The sequence below is a fragment of the Saccoglossus kowalevskii genome, chromosome 1, assembly GCF_978046115.1.
Source record: "Saccoglossus kowalevskii chromosome 1, keSacKowa6.1, whole genome shotgun sequence".
Lineage (NCBI taxonomy): Eukaryota > Metazoa > Hemichordata > Enteropneusta > Harrimaniidae > Saccoglossus > Saccoglossus kowalevskii.
The window spans coordinates 6,750,551-6,770,896 of record NC_140641.1 but is presented as its reverse complement, the minus strand read 5'-3'; the positions used below and the strand labels follow the sequence as shown (position 1 = coordinate 6,770,896).

The window sequence follows — 20,346 nt, the reverse complement described above, 5'->3', positions numbered from 1 at the left end:
AAATATGTAATTTTAAATACGTATATGACATAACAATGTTGATTTCCGAGTCACCCACAAGGAAGTTTTCATTTGATATATAGGGCAGTTGCTATTGAAATGAAAGCTTTATTTCAGCAAGTGTTCAGTGCATCTATACGTGTATATAACCCTTTTTCTCAAATAAGGATTTTACATCGCTTGCTCATCATTTTCCTGTAATGATGACCAAGAAGAGATGACTCCATAAAGGGTTATTTTCAGTTTAATAAAGGAAGTATTCAAAACGTATTCACATTGGCAATCTAATAGTGTTTACTAAAGAGCGCCCGCTATTACAGGAAGTGGCACATGAAAACATTATGCAAATGATATACGTCATTTCTCGTCTCAACAAAATAATTGGCCGTCCATTTTGCGAGACTGGTACGGCTATAATCGACCGAAAAAGCACTTATAACGAAACACAATGACGATATATACGACAGAGGTGAAAAAGAAAGATTCGGACGATGTCCCAGAAGTGAAAGCAGTGTTGATAGTAAGTTATTTCTGTGTTTTCTATGGTCGGTTTAGAATTGGGTGTCGTATGAAATTTAGCACCATTGATTTATTGCCTGTCTGTGTTTGTCTATGTATTGCGTCGTTTTCAGTATCTGCCTCAAACGACGATAACATAGTTAATGTCCTTGTCAATATTGACGGTTGTTTTTTGTTTTTAAATAACGTAACTGTGTGATCGTTGAGCCTATAAGCACACTATAATCTGTTAAAAAACGACGTTTTCTTGTTGTTGTGCCCTTGGCACGAAGTCTCATTGATCCTAAACCATATCTGGGGTCTCGGTGCAATCAATGATTTGCGATTTGGTTGACCAAAGCTCTTGCATGGCGAGTCGTTGATGATGTGAAGAATGACAGCAGCTATCAAAGTGAATATACTTTATAAATGTTCAAAAAACACACTGTTCTTGTAGTTAATGTACTTGTGGATCTATTTATACTTTGTAATGAAGAACTACACTACAGACAACTAGGAGTTATGGAGTTTCGGTTTCTGGTTTAGAATTGTCAGAAAAGTACAGGGGTATTACTTATTATTACATATGTACTGCAGTTTATTTTGATTCGTCCATGAAATCAAAATCGGTATTTCCACAACCCATATGCAAATGAGGTCTGAGAGCAAACAAAGTAGTCCCTTCAGGAGTACAGTTTTTCGGAATAAACAATATTTAGAAGTATGATATTTTCCCCTTGGGGTACATGAATATACTTGCCGAGTGAAATGAAATTTGAACAACAATAATGGTACTTTTAGGCAGTCACTTATTTTGGCCCAAACTAATTTGCATATCACCCATGCAATAATGTTTTCGGTATTTTCACGGTCTATATGCAAATGAACATGGTATTTTCATTGGCTACCGAACTATTTTTATTTTGTAAACACATTTTCGACTGCTATTTTTATCCAGTTCAAATCGTTCAACAACATTTTTGGCATGTACATCACATGGAATACTACGATTGGAAGAACTTAATGTATGTTGACCACCTGGAAACTGAGTTTTATAAACCTTGAAGGGCTCTCAGAAGATCCACCAGCAGTAAAATCAGCGATTACTATGCAGCCGAACCATCAGCATCGAGATACCAGGTTTCTGCTGGCGACGTTGCGGCGTTACTCAGTTCCAAATAAAAATTACCAACGCCAAAAGAGCAACATTTTAACCGGTAATCAAGACCCAGTCAATCCACGACCAGCAAGATCGCACAAGAAGTTGTAGCGTGCAGCTCAGCGACAACCGCTGTCGACGAAAGTCATCCCGTCAGTGGAGTACCGCAGTTGTACGGCATGTTTGCGGAACTTTTAACTTCAACATAAACTGTGTATCATAGTCGTCCAGTTCAAGTTCTGCTTCTGCCGTGTTCCCAACTAAACGTCAACGAGTTATTTATTCGGACAGTGACTCAGATTAGACGTCTGATTATTTTAATTTCATGATACAAACAGTGACACGCGTTCTCCTTGGCGCGTTCTACACTGACACGCGCTGCTAGGGCGTAACACTTATATTGGAACATATTAATGGGCAATGGGGTTCCCCGACCTAAATTCCATCTCGGTTTGCACGTTCTTTCTCTAGTACGAAATAATCAAGTATGGAACATATGTAATAATAACAGAACCCCACACCCTCCCCGTGGCTTTCGTTGCGTATGGAAGTTATTTTCACTCGAGATGCGGTGTATTCTGCTGTACTTTCACTCGCTTCGCTCGTGAAAGTACGGCCGCAGGATACACCGCATCACTCGTGAAAATAACTTCCATACGCAACGAAAGCCACGGGGAGGGTGTGGGGTTCTGTCATAGTATTAGTACAGGAATATTATTCAAGTATTCAATAACTGAACTAATGTGATACATGTACAGCACAGAACGTTGTAATATATTTTAAGTTTAAATATAAACCAAACCTCAATTTATAGTTGTGTATATTCTAAACTTATTTGAAATAAAATTGCAGTGGTTTTGTTTTCATTATAACTGTAGTTTGGAGAGACATGGAGGGGGTAAATAACAAACAGACATATTTAACGTCTGGGTACTTTTCAAAGCTATGACGTTTTAGTATCTGATCACATTCGTATACGCCATTGTACATAGCCATTCATGCTTCCCAGCATTGTGTACTACTAGGTAGTATAAACTCAACTTTTATATGCGCAATGTGCTTTTTAGAACTTGGGTAAGAACATTGTTTGCAGGAATTTTTTTTAACAAAGGAACAGGGGCGCAGTGCCATCATGCCATGGCCAGATCCTCTGGCAACCACAAAATTCTGATTGACCAGGGATCACATGTGGTCACAGTTAAAGAATGTTTGATAGTGATTATGGCCCCAAGAAAGCCATAGAATGCAACATTTTAACTTACAATTATCTAAAACTCCACACCCTAGTAGGGAGAACCCTATCTTCCCCACTTGGTGGCGCCTCTGAATGACCGTGCTCTCTCTTGCAGCTTTTATCTAGAAAAACCCCTGCGTTTGATCCACAGTATATTCTGACAGTGAAATCCCAATTGCGTTAAAGTACCATACTTCAAGTTCCCCGATCATAAGCCCCTTCCAGAGTATTAGCCCATCCCTTTATTTTTAGACATTCATCGAGGGCATTCGTGATTATAAGCCCACATTGTTTTTTACCGGGCGTCGACGATATTCTCTGAAATATGTGTGTAAAAAGTGTGTTTTATTTCATAATAATCGTAGTTTGGTTCGTGCTTTTATGAGAAAACTCGCATTACCGGTAATATGAGATTGCATGGTGAACGTACACAACGTGGTTTGCATCCTTTCTATTCTATACTGAAGTAACCATATTTCTCTTAGTAGTAGCTTTTGGAAAGTCAAAAATGTGATCATCGAGGCGTGTACCTAGATATTAGACATGGTTTCATTAATCATTGAATTTGAGACTATCATGAAAGGGGTGTGAACGATGTGACCTGTTGGCGGCTGTGAAAGGTGTTTAAATACTTCCTCCACACTCAGTTTACCCACGGTTACTATTAACCATGGTTTACCTTTCTGGAATTGCGAATCGCCAGTTTTTTGGGAAAAAATCACTGCTTTTTTAGTTTTCGTTGCTACAGATTGCATTTTAACATTGCGGTCAAACCCAAAAACAAAAAGGTGGTCCTCGATTATAAGCCCATCCCTTATTTTTCCCGATTTTACGTGTTCATGCCCCTGATCATGGAAGTATTGTAGACTGTAGACTGTGGACTTAGCGGATGATAGTTTTATTTCAAATTGCAAGGCAGTCTGTGAACAATCTGCTTGGTGTTCCTGTGACAAATGTCCCGAACAATTATGACGAAAATTTTTCTACCATCACCTTACGTACTCAAGATACTCTAGCATTCAGACTTTGAAACAATTTGCATGCATTGAACAGTATTGGAAACATCATTTATTAGAAACCAGTTGGATAGAAAAACAAAACAAAATGTCTGTCTCGATCATTTGCACATCCATAATATTTGCATGTTGATACGCTTGTAAATAACATTAACATAAAAATTGAAACTCTCTAGGCTGGAAGTTAGTTCACCAATCCAGCCAACTATGGCTCTCCAAGTTGTTTATATATAATCAGATAGTATTTCATCATCATGCTTTGTTGGCTATCTTGTTTATGCCTAATGCGGTCGTTTACTTTATGGCAAGATGACGCAGACTGAAGTCCTTCACAGTTTTATGGTTTCTCATATTTAAATCATCATAACTCTGAAGATAATCATTTTTCATTTTTTTTTTTAAATTTATAATCAATATACATAACTTAAGAAATACCAACACCAAAATAGGCTATATTTAGTTCCCCTTTAAGATTTGTTCTTACTTATTGTTTGTTTGTTAGTCCCCGTTCGGACGCAGTCCGAAAACGAGGACTTATGTTTTGACCTACGTGCGTGCGTGTGTCTGACCCTGTATCTTAGAAATGCCTAGGCCAATCACAATCAAACTTCACACATACGCAATTTGTTTCATGATCTGATTCAAGATGGCCGAATGGCGGCCATTTTTGTGCTAAAAAATCATCAAAATCAAGCATTTTACTGATAGATTTTGTTCAAACTTGGTATATACGTTGAACATTATAGGACCTTGATGCACATCATTTTTTTCCAGATAAAATTCAAAATAGCCGACTGTGGTTGTGGTTCTAGTGCCATATCTCTTACTTGCTTTGACTGATTATGTTCAAATTTTAAATATTCATTATACATCATGTCATAGATATACAGATATATTGGTTTGACAATCCTATTAAAAATGGCCGAATGGTGGCCATTTTTGTGTTAACAAATCATCAAATATCAAGCATTTCTGGCATTTATGGATGGCTTTTGTTCAAATTTGGTATATACATTAGACATTATGGGTTCCTGATGCACGTCATTTTATTTTTCAGATCAGATTCAGAATAGCTGACTAGCGGCCATTTTGTTTTAATGAATGGGCTTCTAGAGCCATATCTCAGACAGGCTTTGACTGATTATGTTCGAATTTTATATATTCATTATACATGTATTCAAAATGGCTGATTTTGTTCCAGAGCAATATCTCTCAATACTTGTTTGACGATCAGATACAAATGTCAATCATTTTAATGTTAAAAAATCATATTCCTGACATGTTTACATGTATGTTCCAGCTACATGTATGTTACTATAAACAAAACTATATATCTTAAATTCAATAACTAACGGGGACTGTGTGCCATGCATGGCTTGTTTTTATAGTTGTGCCCTTTTTGATGATGATGATGCCACAATTTCTAGAAATCCTTGACTCATTTCAGTACTGGCTGTTGTTTAAATGTTTATATTGTTTGGCATTCACATTCCTGCATAAATGTGTTATGTAACTTTTTATTGTGTTGATAACAATGTAGTGATGAGCAGAAAACCGTGATATATGCTGGTATAATTACAGGTAACTTGTTGCATTGCCCCACAACTTGCTGCCTACTTAGCACAGTTACTAGTTAGAATGGTCACTCCGTGGCTTGGATGATTGAAAGAAGCAGTTTGAGTTCATTAATAGGTTTTGTGACTAAATAAAATAAATCCCTCTCTTGTAAAATTGAGGAGTGAGTCTAACTGTCACATCAAATATTGTAACATCATGATCATGGTTGAAGAAGACATCCCTGATCCAAGCACAGTCAGTGTCACATCTCCTCTTGCAGACCAACATGTCAGTGCTAATTGTCTGATTCCAATACTGTATGCAAAAAAAATAAATGATCACCACATCACATCTTTAAAACAGAGCAGTTAAAGCATCAAACCATTGGGACATGCCTCAATGATTCTCATACCAGCACAACCAACATGTACATATAAATGCTCAATTGTTCACCTTTATAAACGAAACAATAAAATGTATTCACAACCAGTGAATTCAAACCCAATAAATACCTTTTCAACGTCAAATCCTCTAAAATTAAACTCAGTGAATAATTTCTTATTCTACTGTAAATGGAAGATGTTAGAGTTCAAAATGTGTGATGGTGCTATCAGGGCTCTATCATATAGTTGTAATCAAATTCAGGGTGTCTGCACTAACAAATTTGGAACTTGTTAAGCAGGGTACTTGCATGTTAAAACATTGCGTTAACGTGAGGCTAACATTGTGAAAAACAAGTTTTGAGCTGTACTGTATCTGCAATATTTATTTATTTATTTATTTATTTATTTATTTATTTATAGTTTTCAATATTTTATTCTTTTTCAATGCATTGAAAAGGTGGCAAAATACTGCTAAAAAATGTCTAATTATGGAGTGACCTCTGATGTCCAATTACATATGAATTTTGTCAACGAAACTTTGGGTCTCTTTTATTCACATCTCTTGTAACATACAAATGTACCTTGAAATAGACACATGAAATATTGAAGAATTGTAAGAAAGTGTTATCCCCAAGATCATCTTAGCATTCAGCCAATGATTACAGTGGTATTCTTGCTTACACAGGTGGATGCAGAGAAAGCAGAAGAAGTTGCAGCACCTCCACCACCAAGACCTCGTAGAAGATCTGGTTTTTGCACCACCTGTGTGGTGTGTGTTTTAGCTTGTCTGATGGTTGCCGGAGGCGTGATTGGTGGCATGTTTTTATTTAAACATTTCACAAGAGGCAAAGTGAGTATTGTTTTCAGTGTTGTGAATGTCTGAGTTAATATTGTTATGTTTTTTCATTGTTCCTTACCTTTTTTCAGCTCCGCTGTTGTCTTTGTTGAGCAGAACTTATCATATGAGTGATTGTCCGTCAATGTCCGTCATCCATGTCAACTTTTTTTCTTTTTGTTTTTCTCCTTTTCTTTTTCTCCTTCTCTTTGAAAACTACAATTCTTATTGCTTTGTTACTTAGTGTATATGTACCTTGGACAGACCTCTCTCAGATTTGTTCATTTCGTTATAATATCTTCAATTCTCTAATTTTGATCATTTTTGGTAAAAAGTGATTTTTTCGATTTCAAGTTGGATTGCTTTGATACGATACATATAGGTACCTCAGGTAGACCTCTCTCAGATTTGTTCATTTTCTAATGATATCTTTAGTTCTTTAATTGAAATGTACATTGCTAACAGCGGAGCTACATGTATATCAGCCGAGAGGCTGCTTGTTCGGTTTTGCGCTTTTACTCGAGGGGACAAAGTATAATGTTTATCACATGGTTCATTACTATTGTTTTCTGGTGCACTGTCTGCCTCTAGGGGACAGTGTATGATGTTTATCACATGGTACATTACTATTGTTTTCTGGTGCACTGTCTTCCTCTAGGGGACAAAGTATGATGTTTATCACATGGTACATTACTATTGTTTGCTGGTGCATTGTCTCCCTCTAGGTTACAAAGTATGATGTTTATCACATGGTACATTGCTATTGTTTGCTGGTGCATTGTCTCCCTCTAGGTTACAAAGTATGATGTTTATCACATGGTACATTGCTATTGTTTTCTGGTGCACTGTCTGCCTCCAGGGGACAAAGTATGATGTTTATCACATGGTTCATTACTATTGTTTTCTGGTGCACTGTCTTCCTCTAGGGAACAAAGTATGATGTTTATCACATGGTACATTACTATTGTTTTCCGGTGCACCGTCTGCCTCTAGGTTACAAAGTATGATGTTTATCACATGGTAAATTACTATTGTTTTATGGTGCACTGTCTTCCTCTAGGGGACAAAGTATGATGTTTATCACATGGTACATTACTATTATCATGTGGTAATGTACTATTGTTTTCTGGTGCACTGTCTTCCTCTAGGGGAATATGATGTTTATCACATGGTTCATTACTATTGTTTTCTGGTGCACTGTCTTCCTCTAGGGGACAAAGTATGATGTTTATCACATGGTTCATTACTATTGTTTTCTGGTGCACTGTCTGCCTCTAGGTTACAAAGTATGATGTTTATCACATGGTACATTACTATTGTTTTATGATGCACTGTCTGCCTCTAGGGGAATATGATGTTTATCACATGGTTCATTACTATTGTTTTCTGGTGCACTGTCTTCCTCTAGGGGACAAAGTATGATGTTTATCACATGGTACATTACTATTGTTTTATGATGCACTGTCTGCCTCTAGGGGAATATGATGTTTATCACATGGTTCGTTACTATTGTTTTATGGTGCACTGTCTGCCTCTAGGGGGCAGTGTATGATGTTTATCACATGGTACATTACTATTGTTTTCTGGTGCACTGTCTGCCTCTAGGTTACAAAGTATGATGTTTATCACATGGTACATTACTATTGTTTTATGGTGCACTGTCTGCCTCTAGGGGACAGTGTATGATGTTTATCACATGGTTCATTACTATTGTTTTCTGGTGCACTGTCTCCCTCTAGGGGACAGTGTATGATGTTTATCACATGGTTCATTACTATTGTTTTATGGTGCACTGTCTGCCTCTAGGGGACAGTGTATGATGTTTATGACATGGTACATTACTATTGTTTTATGGTGCACTGTCTTCCTCTAGGTTACAAAGTATGATGTTTATCACATGGTACATTACTATTGTTTTATGATGCACTGTCTGCCTCTAGGGGACAGTGTATGATGTTTATCACATGGTTCATTACTATTGTTTTCTGGTGCACCGTCTGCCTCTAGGTTACAAAGTATGATGTTTATCACATGGTAAATTACTATTGTTTTATGGTGCACTGTCTTCCTCTAGGGGACAAAGTATGATGTTTATCACATGGTACATTACTATTATCATGTGGTAATGTACTATTGTTTTCTGGTGCACTGTCTTCCTCTAGGGGAATATGATGTTTATCACATGGTTCATTACTATTGTTTTCTGGTGCACTGTCTTCCTCTAGGGGACAAAGTATGATGTTTATCACATGGTTCATTACTATTGTTTTCTGGTGCACTGTCTGCCTCTAGGTTACAAAGTATGATTTTTATCACATGGTACATTACTATTGTTTTATGATGCACTGTCTGCCTCTAGGGGAATATGATGTTTATCACATGGTTCATTACTATTGTTTTCTGGTGCACTGTCTTCCTCTAGGGGACAAAGTATGATGTTTATCACATGGTACATTACTATTGTTTTATGGTGCACTGTCTGCCTCTAGGGGGCAGTGTATGATGTTTATCACATGGTACATTACTATTGTTTTATGGTGCACTGTCTGCCTCTAGGGGGCAGTGTATGATGTTTATCACATGGTACATTACTATTGTTTTCTGGTGCACTGTCTGCCTCTAGGTTACAAAGTATGATGTTTATCACATGGTACATTACTATTGTTTTATGGTGCACTGTCTGCCTCTAGGGGACAGTGTATGATGTTTATCACATGGTTCATTACTATTGTTTTCTGGTGCACTGTCTCCCTCTAGGGGACAGTGTATGATGTTTATCACATGGTTCATTACTATTGTTTTATGGTGCACTGTCTGCCTCTAGGGGACAGTGTATGATGTTTATCACATGGTACATTACTATTGTTTTATGGTGCACTGTCTGCCTCTAGGTTACAAAGTATGATGTTTATCACATGGTACATTACTATTGTTTTCTGGTGCACTATCTGCCTCTAGGGGACAGTGTATGATGTTTATCACATGGTTCATTACTATTGTTTTCTGGTGCACTGTCTGCCTCTAGGGGACAGTGTATGATGTTTATCACATGGTTCATTACTATTGTTTTCTGGTGCACTGTCTGCCTCTAGGGGACAGTGTATGATGTTTATCACATGGTTCATTACTATTGTTTTATGGTGCACTGTCTGCCTCTAGGGGACAGTGTATGATGTTTATCACATGGTACATTACTATTGTTTTATGGTGCACTGTCTGCCTCTAGGTTACAAAGTATGATGTTTATCACATGGTACATTACTATTGTTTTATGATGCACTGTCTGCCTCTAGGGGACAGTGTATGATGTTCATCACATGGTTCATTACTATTGTTTTCTGGTGCACTGTCTTCCTCTAGGTTACAAAGTATAATGTTTATCACATGGTTCATTACTATTGTTTTATGATGCACTGTCTGCCTCTAGGGGACAGTGTATGATGTTCATCACATGGTTCATTACTATTGTTTTCTGGTGCACTGTCTTCCTCTAGGTTACAAAGTATGATGTTTATCACATGGTACATTACTATTGTTTTATGATGCACTGTCTGCCTCTAGGGGACAGTGTATGATGTTCATCACATGGTTCATTACTATTGTTTTCTGGTGCACTGTCTGCCTCTAGGTTACAAAGTATGATGTTTATCACATGGTACATTACTATTGTTTTATGATGCACTGTCTGCCTCTAGGGGAATATGATGTTTATCACATGGTTCGTTACTATTGTTTTCTGGTGCACTGTCTGCCTCTAGGTTACAAAGTATGATGTTTATCACATGGTACATTACTATTGTTTTATGATGCACTGTCTGCCTCTAGGGGACAGTGTATGATGTTTATCACATGGTTCATTACTATTGTTTTCTGGTGCACTGTCTTCCTCTAGGGGACAAAGTATGATGTTTATCACATGGTACATTACTGTTGTTTTATGATGCACTGTCTGCCTCTAGGGGACAGTGTATGATGTTTATCACATGGTTCATTACTATTGTTTTCTGGTGCACTGTCTTCCTCTAGGGGACAAAGTATGATGTTTATCACATGGTACATTACTATTGTTTTCTGGTGCACTGTCTTCCTCTAGGGGACAAAGTATGATGTTTGTCACATGGTACATTACTATTGTTTTATGATGCACTGTCTTCCTCTAGGGGACAAAGTATGATGTTTATCACATGCTACATTACTATTGTTTTATGATGCACTGTCTGCCTCTAGGGGACAGTGTATGATGTTTATCACATGGTTCATTACTATTGTTTTCTGGTGCACTGTCTGCCTCTAGGGGACAAAGTATGATGTTTATCACATGGTACATTACTATTGTTTTCTGATGTACTGTCTGCCTCTAGGGGGCAGTGTATGATGTTTATCACATGGTTCATTACTATTGTTTTCTGGTGCACTGTCTTCCTCGAGGGGACAAAGTATGATGTTTATCACATGGTACATTACTATTGTTTTATGATGCACTGTCTGCCTCTAGGGGACAATGTATGATGTTTATCACATGGTTCATTACTATTGTTTTCTGGTGCACTGTCTGCCTCTAGGGGACAAAGTATGATGTTTATCACATGGTTCATTACTATTGTTTTCTGGTGCACTGTCTGCCTCTAGGGGACAAAGTATGATGTTTATCACATGGTACATTACTATTGTTTTATGGTGCACTGTCTGCCTCTAGGTTACAAAGTATGATGTTTATCACATGGTACATTACTATTGTTTTCTGGTGCACTGTCTTCCTCTACGGGACAAAGTATGATGTTTATCACATGGTTCAATACTATTGTTTTATGGTGCACTGTCTGCCTCCAGGGGACAAAGTATGATGTTTATCACATGGTTCATTACCATTGTTTTATGGTGCACTGTCTGCCTCTAGGTTACAAAGTATGATGTTTATCACATGGTACATTACTATTATCATGTGGTAATGTACTATTGTTTTCTGGTGCACTGTCTTCCTCTAGGGGACAAAGTATGATGTTTATCACATGGTTCATTACTATTGTTTTCTGGTGCACTGTCTTCCTCTAGGGGAGAAAGTATGATGTTTATCACATGGTTCATTACTATTGTTTTCTGGTGCACTGTCTGCCTCTAGGTTACAAAGTATGATGTTCATCACATGGTACATTACTATTATCATGTGGTAATGTACTATTGTTTTCTGGTGCACTGTCTGCCTCTAGGGGACAAAGTATGATGTATATCACATGGTACATTACTATTGTTTTCTGGTGCACTGTGTTCCTCTAGGGGACAAAGTATGATGTTTATCACATGGTACATTATTATTGTTTTATGGTGCACTGTCTTCCTCTAGGGGACAAAGTATGATGTTTATCACATGGTACATTACTATTATCATGTGGTAATGTACTATTGTTTTCTGGTGCACTGTCTTCCTCTAGGGGAATATGATGTTTATCACATGGTTCATTACTATTGTTTTCTGGTGCACTGTCTTCCTCTAGGGGACAAAGTATGATGTTTATCACATGGTTCATTACTATTGTTTTCTGGTGCACTGTCTGCCTCTAGGTTACAAAGTATGATGTTTATCACATGGTACATTACTATTATCATGTGGTAATGTACTATTGTTTTCTGGTGCACTGTCTGCCTCTAGGGGACAAAGTATGATGTATATCACATGGTACATTACTATTGTTTTCTGGTGCACTGTCTTCCTCTAGGGGACAAAGTATGATGTTTATCACATGGTTCATTACTATTGTTTTCTGGTGCACTGTCTTCCTCTAGGGGACAAAGTATGATGTTTATCACATGGTTCATTACTATTGTTTTCTGGTGCTCTGTCTGCCTCTAGGGGACAAAGTATGATGTTTATCACATGGTACATTACTATTGTTTTTTGGCGCACTGTCTTTCTCTAGGGGACAAAGTATGATGTTTATCACATGGTACATTACTATTGTTTTCCGGTGCACTATCTGCCTCTAGAGAACATGTATGATGTTTATCACATGGTTCATTGCTATTGTTTTCTGGTGCACTGTCTTCCTCTAGGGGACAAAATATGATGTTTATCACATGGTTCATTACTATTGTTTTCTGGTGCACTGTCTTTCTCTAGGTTACAAAGTATGATGTTTATCACATGGTACATTACTATTGTTTTATGATGCACTGTCTGCCTCTAGGGGACAGTGTATGATGTTTATCACATGGTTCATTACTATTGTTTTCTGGTGCACTGTCTTCCTCTAGGGGACAAAGTATGATGTTTATCACATGGTACATTACTATTGTTTTATGATGCACTGTCTGCCTCTAGCGGACAGTGTATGATGTTTATCACATGGTTCATTACTATTGTTTTCTGGTGCACTGTCTTCCTCTAGGGGACAAAGTATGATGTTTATCACATGGTACATTACTATTGTTTTCTGGTGCACTGTCTTCCTCTAGGGGACAAAGTATGATGTTTGTCACATGGTACATTACTATTGTTTTATGATGCACTGTCTTCCTCTAGGGGACAAAGTATGATGTTTATCACATGGTTCATTACTATTGTTTTCTGGTGCACTGTCTTCCTCTAGGGGACAAAGTATGATGTTTATCACATGGTACATTACTATTGTTTTATGATGCACTGTCTGCTTCTAGGGGACAGTGTATGATGTTTATCACATGGTTCATTACTATTGTTTTCTGGTGCGCTGTCTTCCTCTAGGGGACAAAGTATGATGTTTATCACATGGTACATTACTATTGTTTTCTGGTGCACTGTCTGCCTCTAGGGGACAAAGTATGATGTTTATCACATGGTACATTACTATTGTTTTCTGGTGCACTATCTGCCTCAAGGGGACATGTATGATGTACTTCACTATTGTGTTTGTTATATATTCTAGTTCATAGGACGTTGTGGAGTGAATTACAAGAACCATGAGCTAATGATTGATGATGCCATTGCTATTCCACAATACGAGTCATATTCCCTTGGTCCCACTTATGACATGGATGAAGATGTAGAAATTGATTCATCAGAACTGACAGAAACCATCACAGTACCATCATTTGATGACAACCACCCTGCAACTATATTACATGACTTCACCAGTGTAAGCTAGTGTTTGTATTCATTGACTGCTTAAGTCTAAAAGATTAATTCCATGTTTTCAGAATTTGTCTAAACCCCAATAAACCTAATTTCTTTAGCCAAGTGTAAATGAAACTCAATAAATCAAGGAAATATTAATTGACTGAAAAAAATGCACAATATTTTCATAATAGGTGAAAACAATTTTAGTAATTTAACCCAATGTGCAATTCAGCAGAGTCAATCTTGTTATAGAAATATAAAATTGGCTTGCAAAAAAACTCCATTTCTCTGAACCTTTTGTTAAGCTGGAAAGTCAGCAAATGCGTCCATTTTGTATAATACATTTATACTGATTTTCTGTATTTTTGATATCGTTGCTAATCACATTTCATTGAATTACAGAAACTGTCAGCTTATAAAGATCTGCAGGAAAGATATTGCTATGTGATGGAACTCAACACTTCTGCCATCTTGCCTCCAAGAAACTTCATTGATTTACTTCTTAAAGTGAGGGTGAGTTGAATCCAGTCATATAACCCCTGGTGTGTGTGTGTGTGTGTGTGTTTGTGCGTGCATGAGTGTCTTCAGACCCCTCTCCCCAGTGTCCCGAGAGAACCAATAAATAATAAGGCAAGTAAAATAGTTGAAAACCACTTAAGACAGATTATTATGAAAATTTTCATTTAAGATCAGGAGATATAGAGTAAATACAATGTAGTAGTATTGACTAAAAATTTAAGTCAACCCAATCATTAGGAGGTCGTTCACATCACAAAATTCATGGAAACTGAATACTGGATTACATCATTATAAGCCACCTCCTTATTTTATAGAAAAATTAACAATTTGTTGCAAAATACAAAGAACAAAAATGTTTGTGGTTTTTCATTTTTTTTTTCAAGAATCAGGGATGAGCAGCATGGTTGATTTTTTCTAGTTAAAAATAAAAAATAATTTTCATAAAAAGATCATTGACCGCTATTTATAAATACCAGAAAAATTTCATGCAAAGTATCAGCCAACAGCATTGTAAATTCTGCAATGAAATCCTCTTGTTACAAGTGCATAACCTGAACGGCCTCATGTGGCTACGATTGCCTATTTTAAATTTGAGAAGAGATATATCAAACAATTTCACATTAACCCATGACCCTATGCCTCTGAGCATGCTCAATTAAATCAAAGTTGCCATTTTGAAAATATGTAACTAAATTTGCTGCTTTAAAAAAAAACACTTTTTATGTATGAATAAATTGTATCTCATTTCATACATATTTTTAAGCATTTTCGACTTAGTTTCAGAGAAAAGATTGACATAAAGATGTATGAAATGTCAAATTTTCACTCTTTAATTAGACTGCAGTCCTTTACGGTTGTTACTTCCTTGTTTAGATGTATTCATAGACTGCAGTCCTTTACGGTTGTTACTTCCTTGTTTAGATGTATTCATAGACTGCAGTCCTTTACGGTTGTTACTTCCTTGTTTAGATGTATTCATAGACTGGCTTCAAGTGGTCTTCCGGTTAGGCATGAATACTCACTGAGTTCAATATTTCGTTCACACATTTTTACAAATTTAAAAACTTTGCAACAGTACTGTTTTCATTATTTGCTGGACAAATGAGTTGGCAATCCCAAAAAAATAATTGAACATCCATATAAAGACGATTGTAATGAAGTCCCTTGGGTGATTGCTGTACATGTACACAGGTTTTACTGTTTATCAATTTAGACTCCTTTGATGTGATTTTTATTCAGGATGGCTCCTACATACCCAAAGCTGATGTAGTCAAGCGTACAATGGTTGTATTAGAACCTGAAGTAAAAGATTTAGACCAGTTTGGTCCATTCATTTCATACCTCTGCAGTGATGTACCCACATATAGACTAGTCAAAATAACTGATCTAATTGGAGGGGGTAAGTGCATTGTTTTGTTTATTTGATGTCGTGTATCATGCCTACACCTCATATTTATCTCGACTTCAGTTTCAAATTAGTCAGAATTAAAAAATGAAGCGTAACTACTGAATCTGCTCCTCCTTAAAATGTTTTGGTGATAAGTGTGCCGTCTAAGCTGATATGACCCGTCACTAATGCACAGAGTGTATCCTCTAGGCTAATATGATGCATCTCAAATGCACAGAGTGTATCCTCTAGACTGATATGATGCGTCTTGAATGCACAGAGTGTATCCTCTAAGCTGATATGATGCGTCTTGAATGCACAGAGTGTATCCTCTAGGCTGATATGATGTGTCTTGAATGCACAGATTGTATTCTCTAGGCTGATATGATGCATCTCGAATGCAGAGTGTATCCTCTCGGCTGATATGATGCGTCTTGAATGCACAGAGTGTATCCTCTAGGCTGATATGATGCATCTCGAATGCACAGAGTGTATCCTCTAGGCTGATATGATGCATCTCGAATGCACAGAGTGTATCTTCTAGGCTGATATGATGCGTCTTGAATGAACAGAGTGTATCCTCTAGGCTGATATGATGCGTCTTGAATGCACAGAATGTATCCTCTAGGCTGATATGATGCGTCTTGAATGCACAGAGTGTATCCTCTAGGCTGATATGATGCGTCTTGAATGAACAGAGTGTATCCTCTAGGCTGATATGATGCGTCTTGAATGAACAGAGTGTATCCTCTAGGCTGATATGATGCGTCTTGAATGCACAGAATGTATCCTCTAGGCTGATATGATGCGTCTTGAATGCACAGAGTGTATCCTCTAGGCTGATATGATGCGTCTTGAATGCACAGAATGTATCCTCTAGGCTGATATGATGCGTCTTGAATGAACAGAGTGTATCCTCTAGGCTGATATGATGCATCTCGAATGCACAGAGTGTATCTTCTAGGCTGATATGATGCGTCTTGAATGCACAGAATGTATCCTCTAGGCTGATATGATGCGTCTCGAATGCACAGAGTGTATCCTCTAGGCTGATATGATGCATCTCGAATGCACAGAGTGTATCTTCTAGGCTGATATGATGCGTCTCGAATGCACAGAGTGTATCTTCTAGGCTGATATGATGCGTCTCGAATGCACAGAGTGTATCCTCTAGGCTGATATGATGCGTCTCGAATGCACAGAGTGTATCCTCTAGGCTGATATGATGCGTCTTGAATGCACAGAGTGTATCTTCTAGGCTGATATGATGCGTCTGGAATGAACAGAGTGTATCCTCTAGGCTGATATGATGCATCTCGAATGCACAGAGTGTATCTTCTAGGCTGATATGATGCGTCTTGAATGCACAGAATGTATCCTCTAGGCTGATATGATGCGTCTCGAATGCACAGAGTGTATCCTCTAGGCTGATATGATGCATCTCGAATGCACAGAGTGTATCTTCTAGGCTGATATGATGCGTCTTGAATGCACACAGTGTATCTTCTAGGCTGATATGATGCGTCTCGAATGCACAGAGTGTATCCTCTAGGCTGATATGATGCGTCTCAAATGCACAGAGTGTATCCTCTAGGCTGATATGATGCGTCTTGAATGCACAGAGTGTATCCTCTATGTTATGGAATGTTATGGAATGTTATGGAATGTTATGAAAAGTGGGAATACAAAAGGAATTAGATTTAGTTTGTGCCTTTAAAATTGCCTCTTCAGTGACATACTTTAATTTTGTTCCCCAAATATCACTCTCTCGCAGCCACCAAGCTGATCCAACTTGATTTTTGTGATTCTATTTTGACCCAAGGTCTCCACAAAATCAGTCTTGTTTGCACACTGTTGGGGATAACACTACTTCCTTATCTGTAAACCAATCATACTATTGAAATATGCAACTCGTAGTATAAGGATATACTATTTCACCTACATGTAGTGGTTTGGCATGTCACACATGTCTGTATCTCATTAATTGTCATAATTATATATTACATGTCTAAATTTTTAGCTTCACGGAGCTTATCATACGAGTTATTGTCAGTCAAAGCTGCTTATTTGTTAGTATTAATCAACATAATTGGATGTCGAATTATATTTGTTAAATATATATTTGAATTATATTTCCTCCTGGCTTTGTTAGGGCTGATTGAAAAACGAAGTATTGATGGCAAAGATGAGCTTGGCAGCAAAGATGAACTGAATTGCAAGAACACAGCTAAGATTGGTTACTTTTCTGGCAAGTTTTTGATCGAAGACTCAGTGTGCTGGCAGTAAATATCCCCTTTTCATATTTGGGGTGGACTTCCACCTAGCAGTTTTTCTACTTATATTATACTCAAATCAGTCATTTTACCACCAATACTACTAACTAGAATGCCATCATAGACAATGTAATCAAGATCCATTTATGACATTATTTTCTAGATATGAAAAAATGATCTGGGTTGTGATAAAAATAAATCGTAGATTGCAGCAGTTTTGACTTATCTCTAGTTAGTTAAGTCTCTCAGTGATAGGTCTGGATCAATCCTTAAGAATATTTAACTTGCATAATATAAAAGAATTTAACTTTAATTAACCCATTATTACTGAGGAAATGCAACAATTAATGATTAATTTATGTATAGAACTACTTGTGTATAGCAAATTAAATCAATGTCCTAGGATTCAAAAAGTGTCACTGGTTCTCCTACTGTGTGTATCTATAGACCATTACTTTCATTATCAAATATGCTGTGACTATGAAGATGAGGCAAAGCTAGTAGGATGAAATTGAAGTCTATAAAATATCTTTGTTGTAAAATGATTTCAGAAAGTGATGTTTAAGTACATGAGCCAGCTGCCTTTGTAGTGAAGAGTATGCTGCTGTTTATACCTGTATACAAATGTACGGTAGACAGTAGACCAACTTGATTTGATGACACAACTGCAAATAAACACTAGAATGTTATTTCATAAGTTGGAAGAAAGATTTTTATCCTGTTATATTTTTTAAATGTAAATTTTAATTGAGTAATAATCTTATCATGTTTGTATCGCATGTAAAATGTTTTTATATATGGCACAAGAAAGTGATTAAATACTGTTCGTATCGATGTACAAAGATTGGTGTATGCAAATAATAGATTAAAATGTTTTTGCGTTTATTCTGCATGTGTTGATTGTGTTAGTTTGTTAATTTACCATGTCTCCCTTTTCCACCTAGATGCCGCTAAGCCAGCTGTAAGCAATGTATTCTCACAATCATGTCTTGTTTGGTAGATGAGAATTTGTCAAGAGATCACAAACAAATTTGCAACAAGAATATATGCTATAGCGAAATTCATCGATATTGTCGTGACAAGCTGCTTTTGCATTGAATGCGTCAAGTAGGATTATCAACTTTATGTACAATGTAAGAGTGTTGTACAGTCACTGACCAGGGTGCAAGCCAGAGTAATACAAGGTTATTACAAGAATAACACTAAGTATGTATGAAGGCACTACAGTGATAGATTATAGCCATGACAATGAAAATATTTTACATTTTATGCCATTTTGTACTTCATCCCATATTCTGCTTGGCTGTAAATGCCTACTGGATGGACAGTTTTCCTTATTGAATTACCTTTAAGTAGCCCACAGGAAGAAAGTATTAGCAAGCATAATGACACTCTACCATCAGACGAACAATTAGTATCTGCTCAGAAAACATGAACTTGCATATTAACCTCTGTTCACATCTCTGATCAAGTTCAAACTTCACACATATGCATTTTTGTCACAATCAAATCCAAAATGGCTTCTTAAATCATAAACATGTAACTGTGGGTATCCCTTTGATGTAACCTCAGTTATAGTCTTCTACCCAATTAATATAACACCGTAGAGGAACTGACAAAGCTATATCAACACTACTGTTGCATCCTCTCCTGTTCCACAAGCCAAACAAGGTTGCCCTGGGTGTAGCTACACAAAATGAGCCAACTTTTTAGTTAGAATATAATCAGAAAATTTACATTTGATCAAAACTGAAAAGCCAAGTCCATTCTTCTGATACAAGTAAAACTAAAAATTGCTAAGTTAACATTTTTTATTCCACTGGGGAAACAAAAAGGGTAAACATAACTGCCTAAAAGTAAATCAAAGAAAGCTTAGAAAGAACTCCTGTGTGCTGAGAGTATTGAAGACACATTAAAAATTAATTAAAAATTACTTGTACCTGACATATTGATGGAAAAGCTGAAAACTAATTATGTAAATCAGGTAACAAACATGAACAGAACCGAACAAACAAATTATGAATTATTATGCTAGTTAGAGAATTAATATGAACAAATTTTAACCCAAAATTAATCAGGCCTGTCTATTGTTCTAGAGCATTTATGTACCAAATTTTATTCAAATGTGATGATCAGTAATTGAGATATCAGTGTTAATTAATTATGTTAATTAGGAGATTAATAAGCATAAATATTCACCAAAAACTAATTGGGTTTCTGCATAGTTCTCTTTAAAAGTTTCATTAAAATCCAATTTGTGGTTCTTTATATATCAGTGGAACATTATGCAAATTAGGTAATTAATATCCAATTAAAACTAATCAGGTCTCTGCATAATCCTAGAAGATCTATGTAGCAAGTCTCATTGAAATATGATTACTACTTGATATATCAA

At 36.8% G+C, this 20,346-nt stretch overlaps 1 protein-coding gene across 1 annotated transcript; it reads left to right on the top strand.

The window, feature by feature from the left end:
* Window positions 1–361: 361 nt before the first annotated feature.
* LOC100368591 (integral membrane protein 2B-like) lies at window positions 362–18,364 on the top strand. Its single transcript, XM_002737684.4, has 6 exons — window positions 362–520; window positions 6,533–6,697; window positions 13,582–13,791; window positions 14,175–14,285; window positions 15,531–15,690; window positions 17,831–18,364. Exons 1-6 carry the CDS (start codon window positions 449–451, stop codon window positions 17,962–17,964), a joined length of 852 nt encoding a protein of 283 aa, XP_002737730.1. The 5' UTR covers window positions 362–448; the 3' UTR covers window positions 17,965–18,364.
* Window positions 18,365–20,346: the final 1,982 nt, after the last annotated feature.

Bases quoted from the DNA above. Each gene is read 5' to 3' on its own strand.
- LOC100368591 (XM_002737684.4), top strand. From the start codon at position 449: ATGACGATATATACGACAGAGGTGAAAAAGAAAGATTCGGACGATGTC. The intron at 6,698-13,581 runs GTGAGTATTGTT...TATATATTCTAG, and splicing joins AACATTTCACAAGAGGCAAA to TTCATAGGACGTTGTGGAGT. The intron at 13,792-14,174 runs GTAAGCTAGTGT...ATTGAATTACAG, and splicing joins TATTACATGACTTCACCAGT to AAACTGTCAGCTTATAAAGA.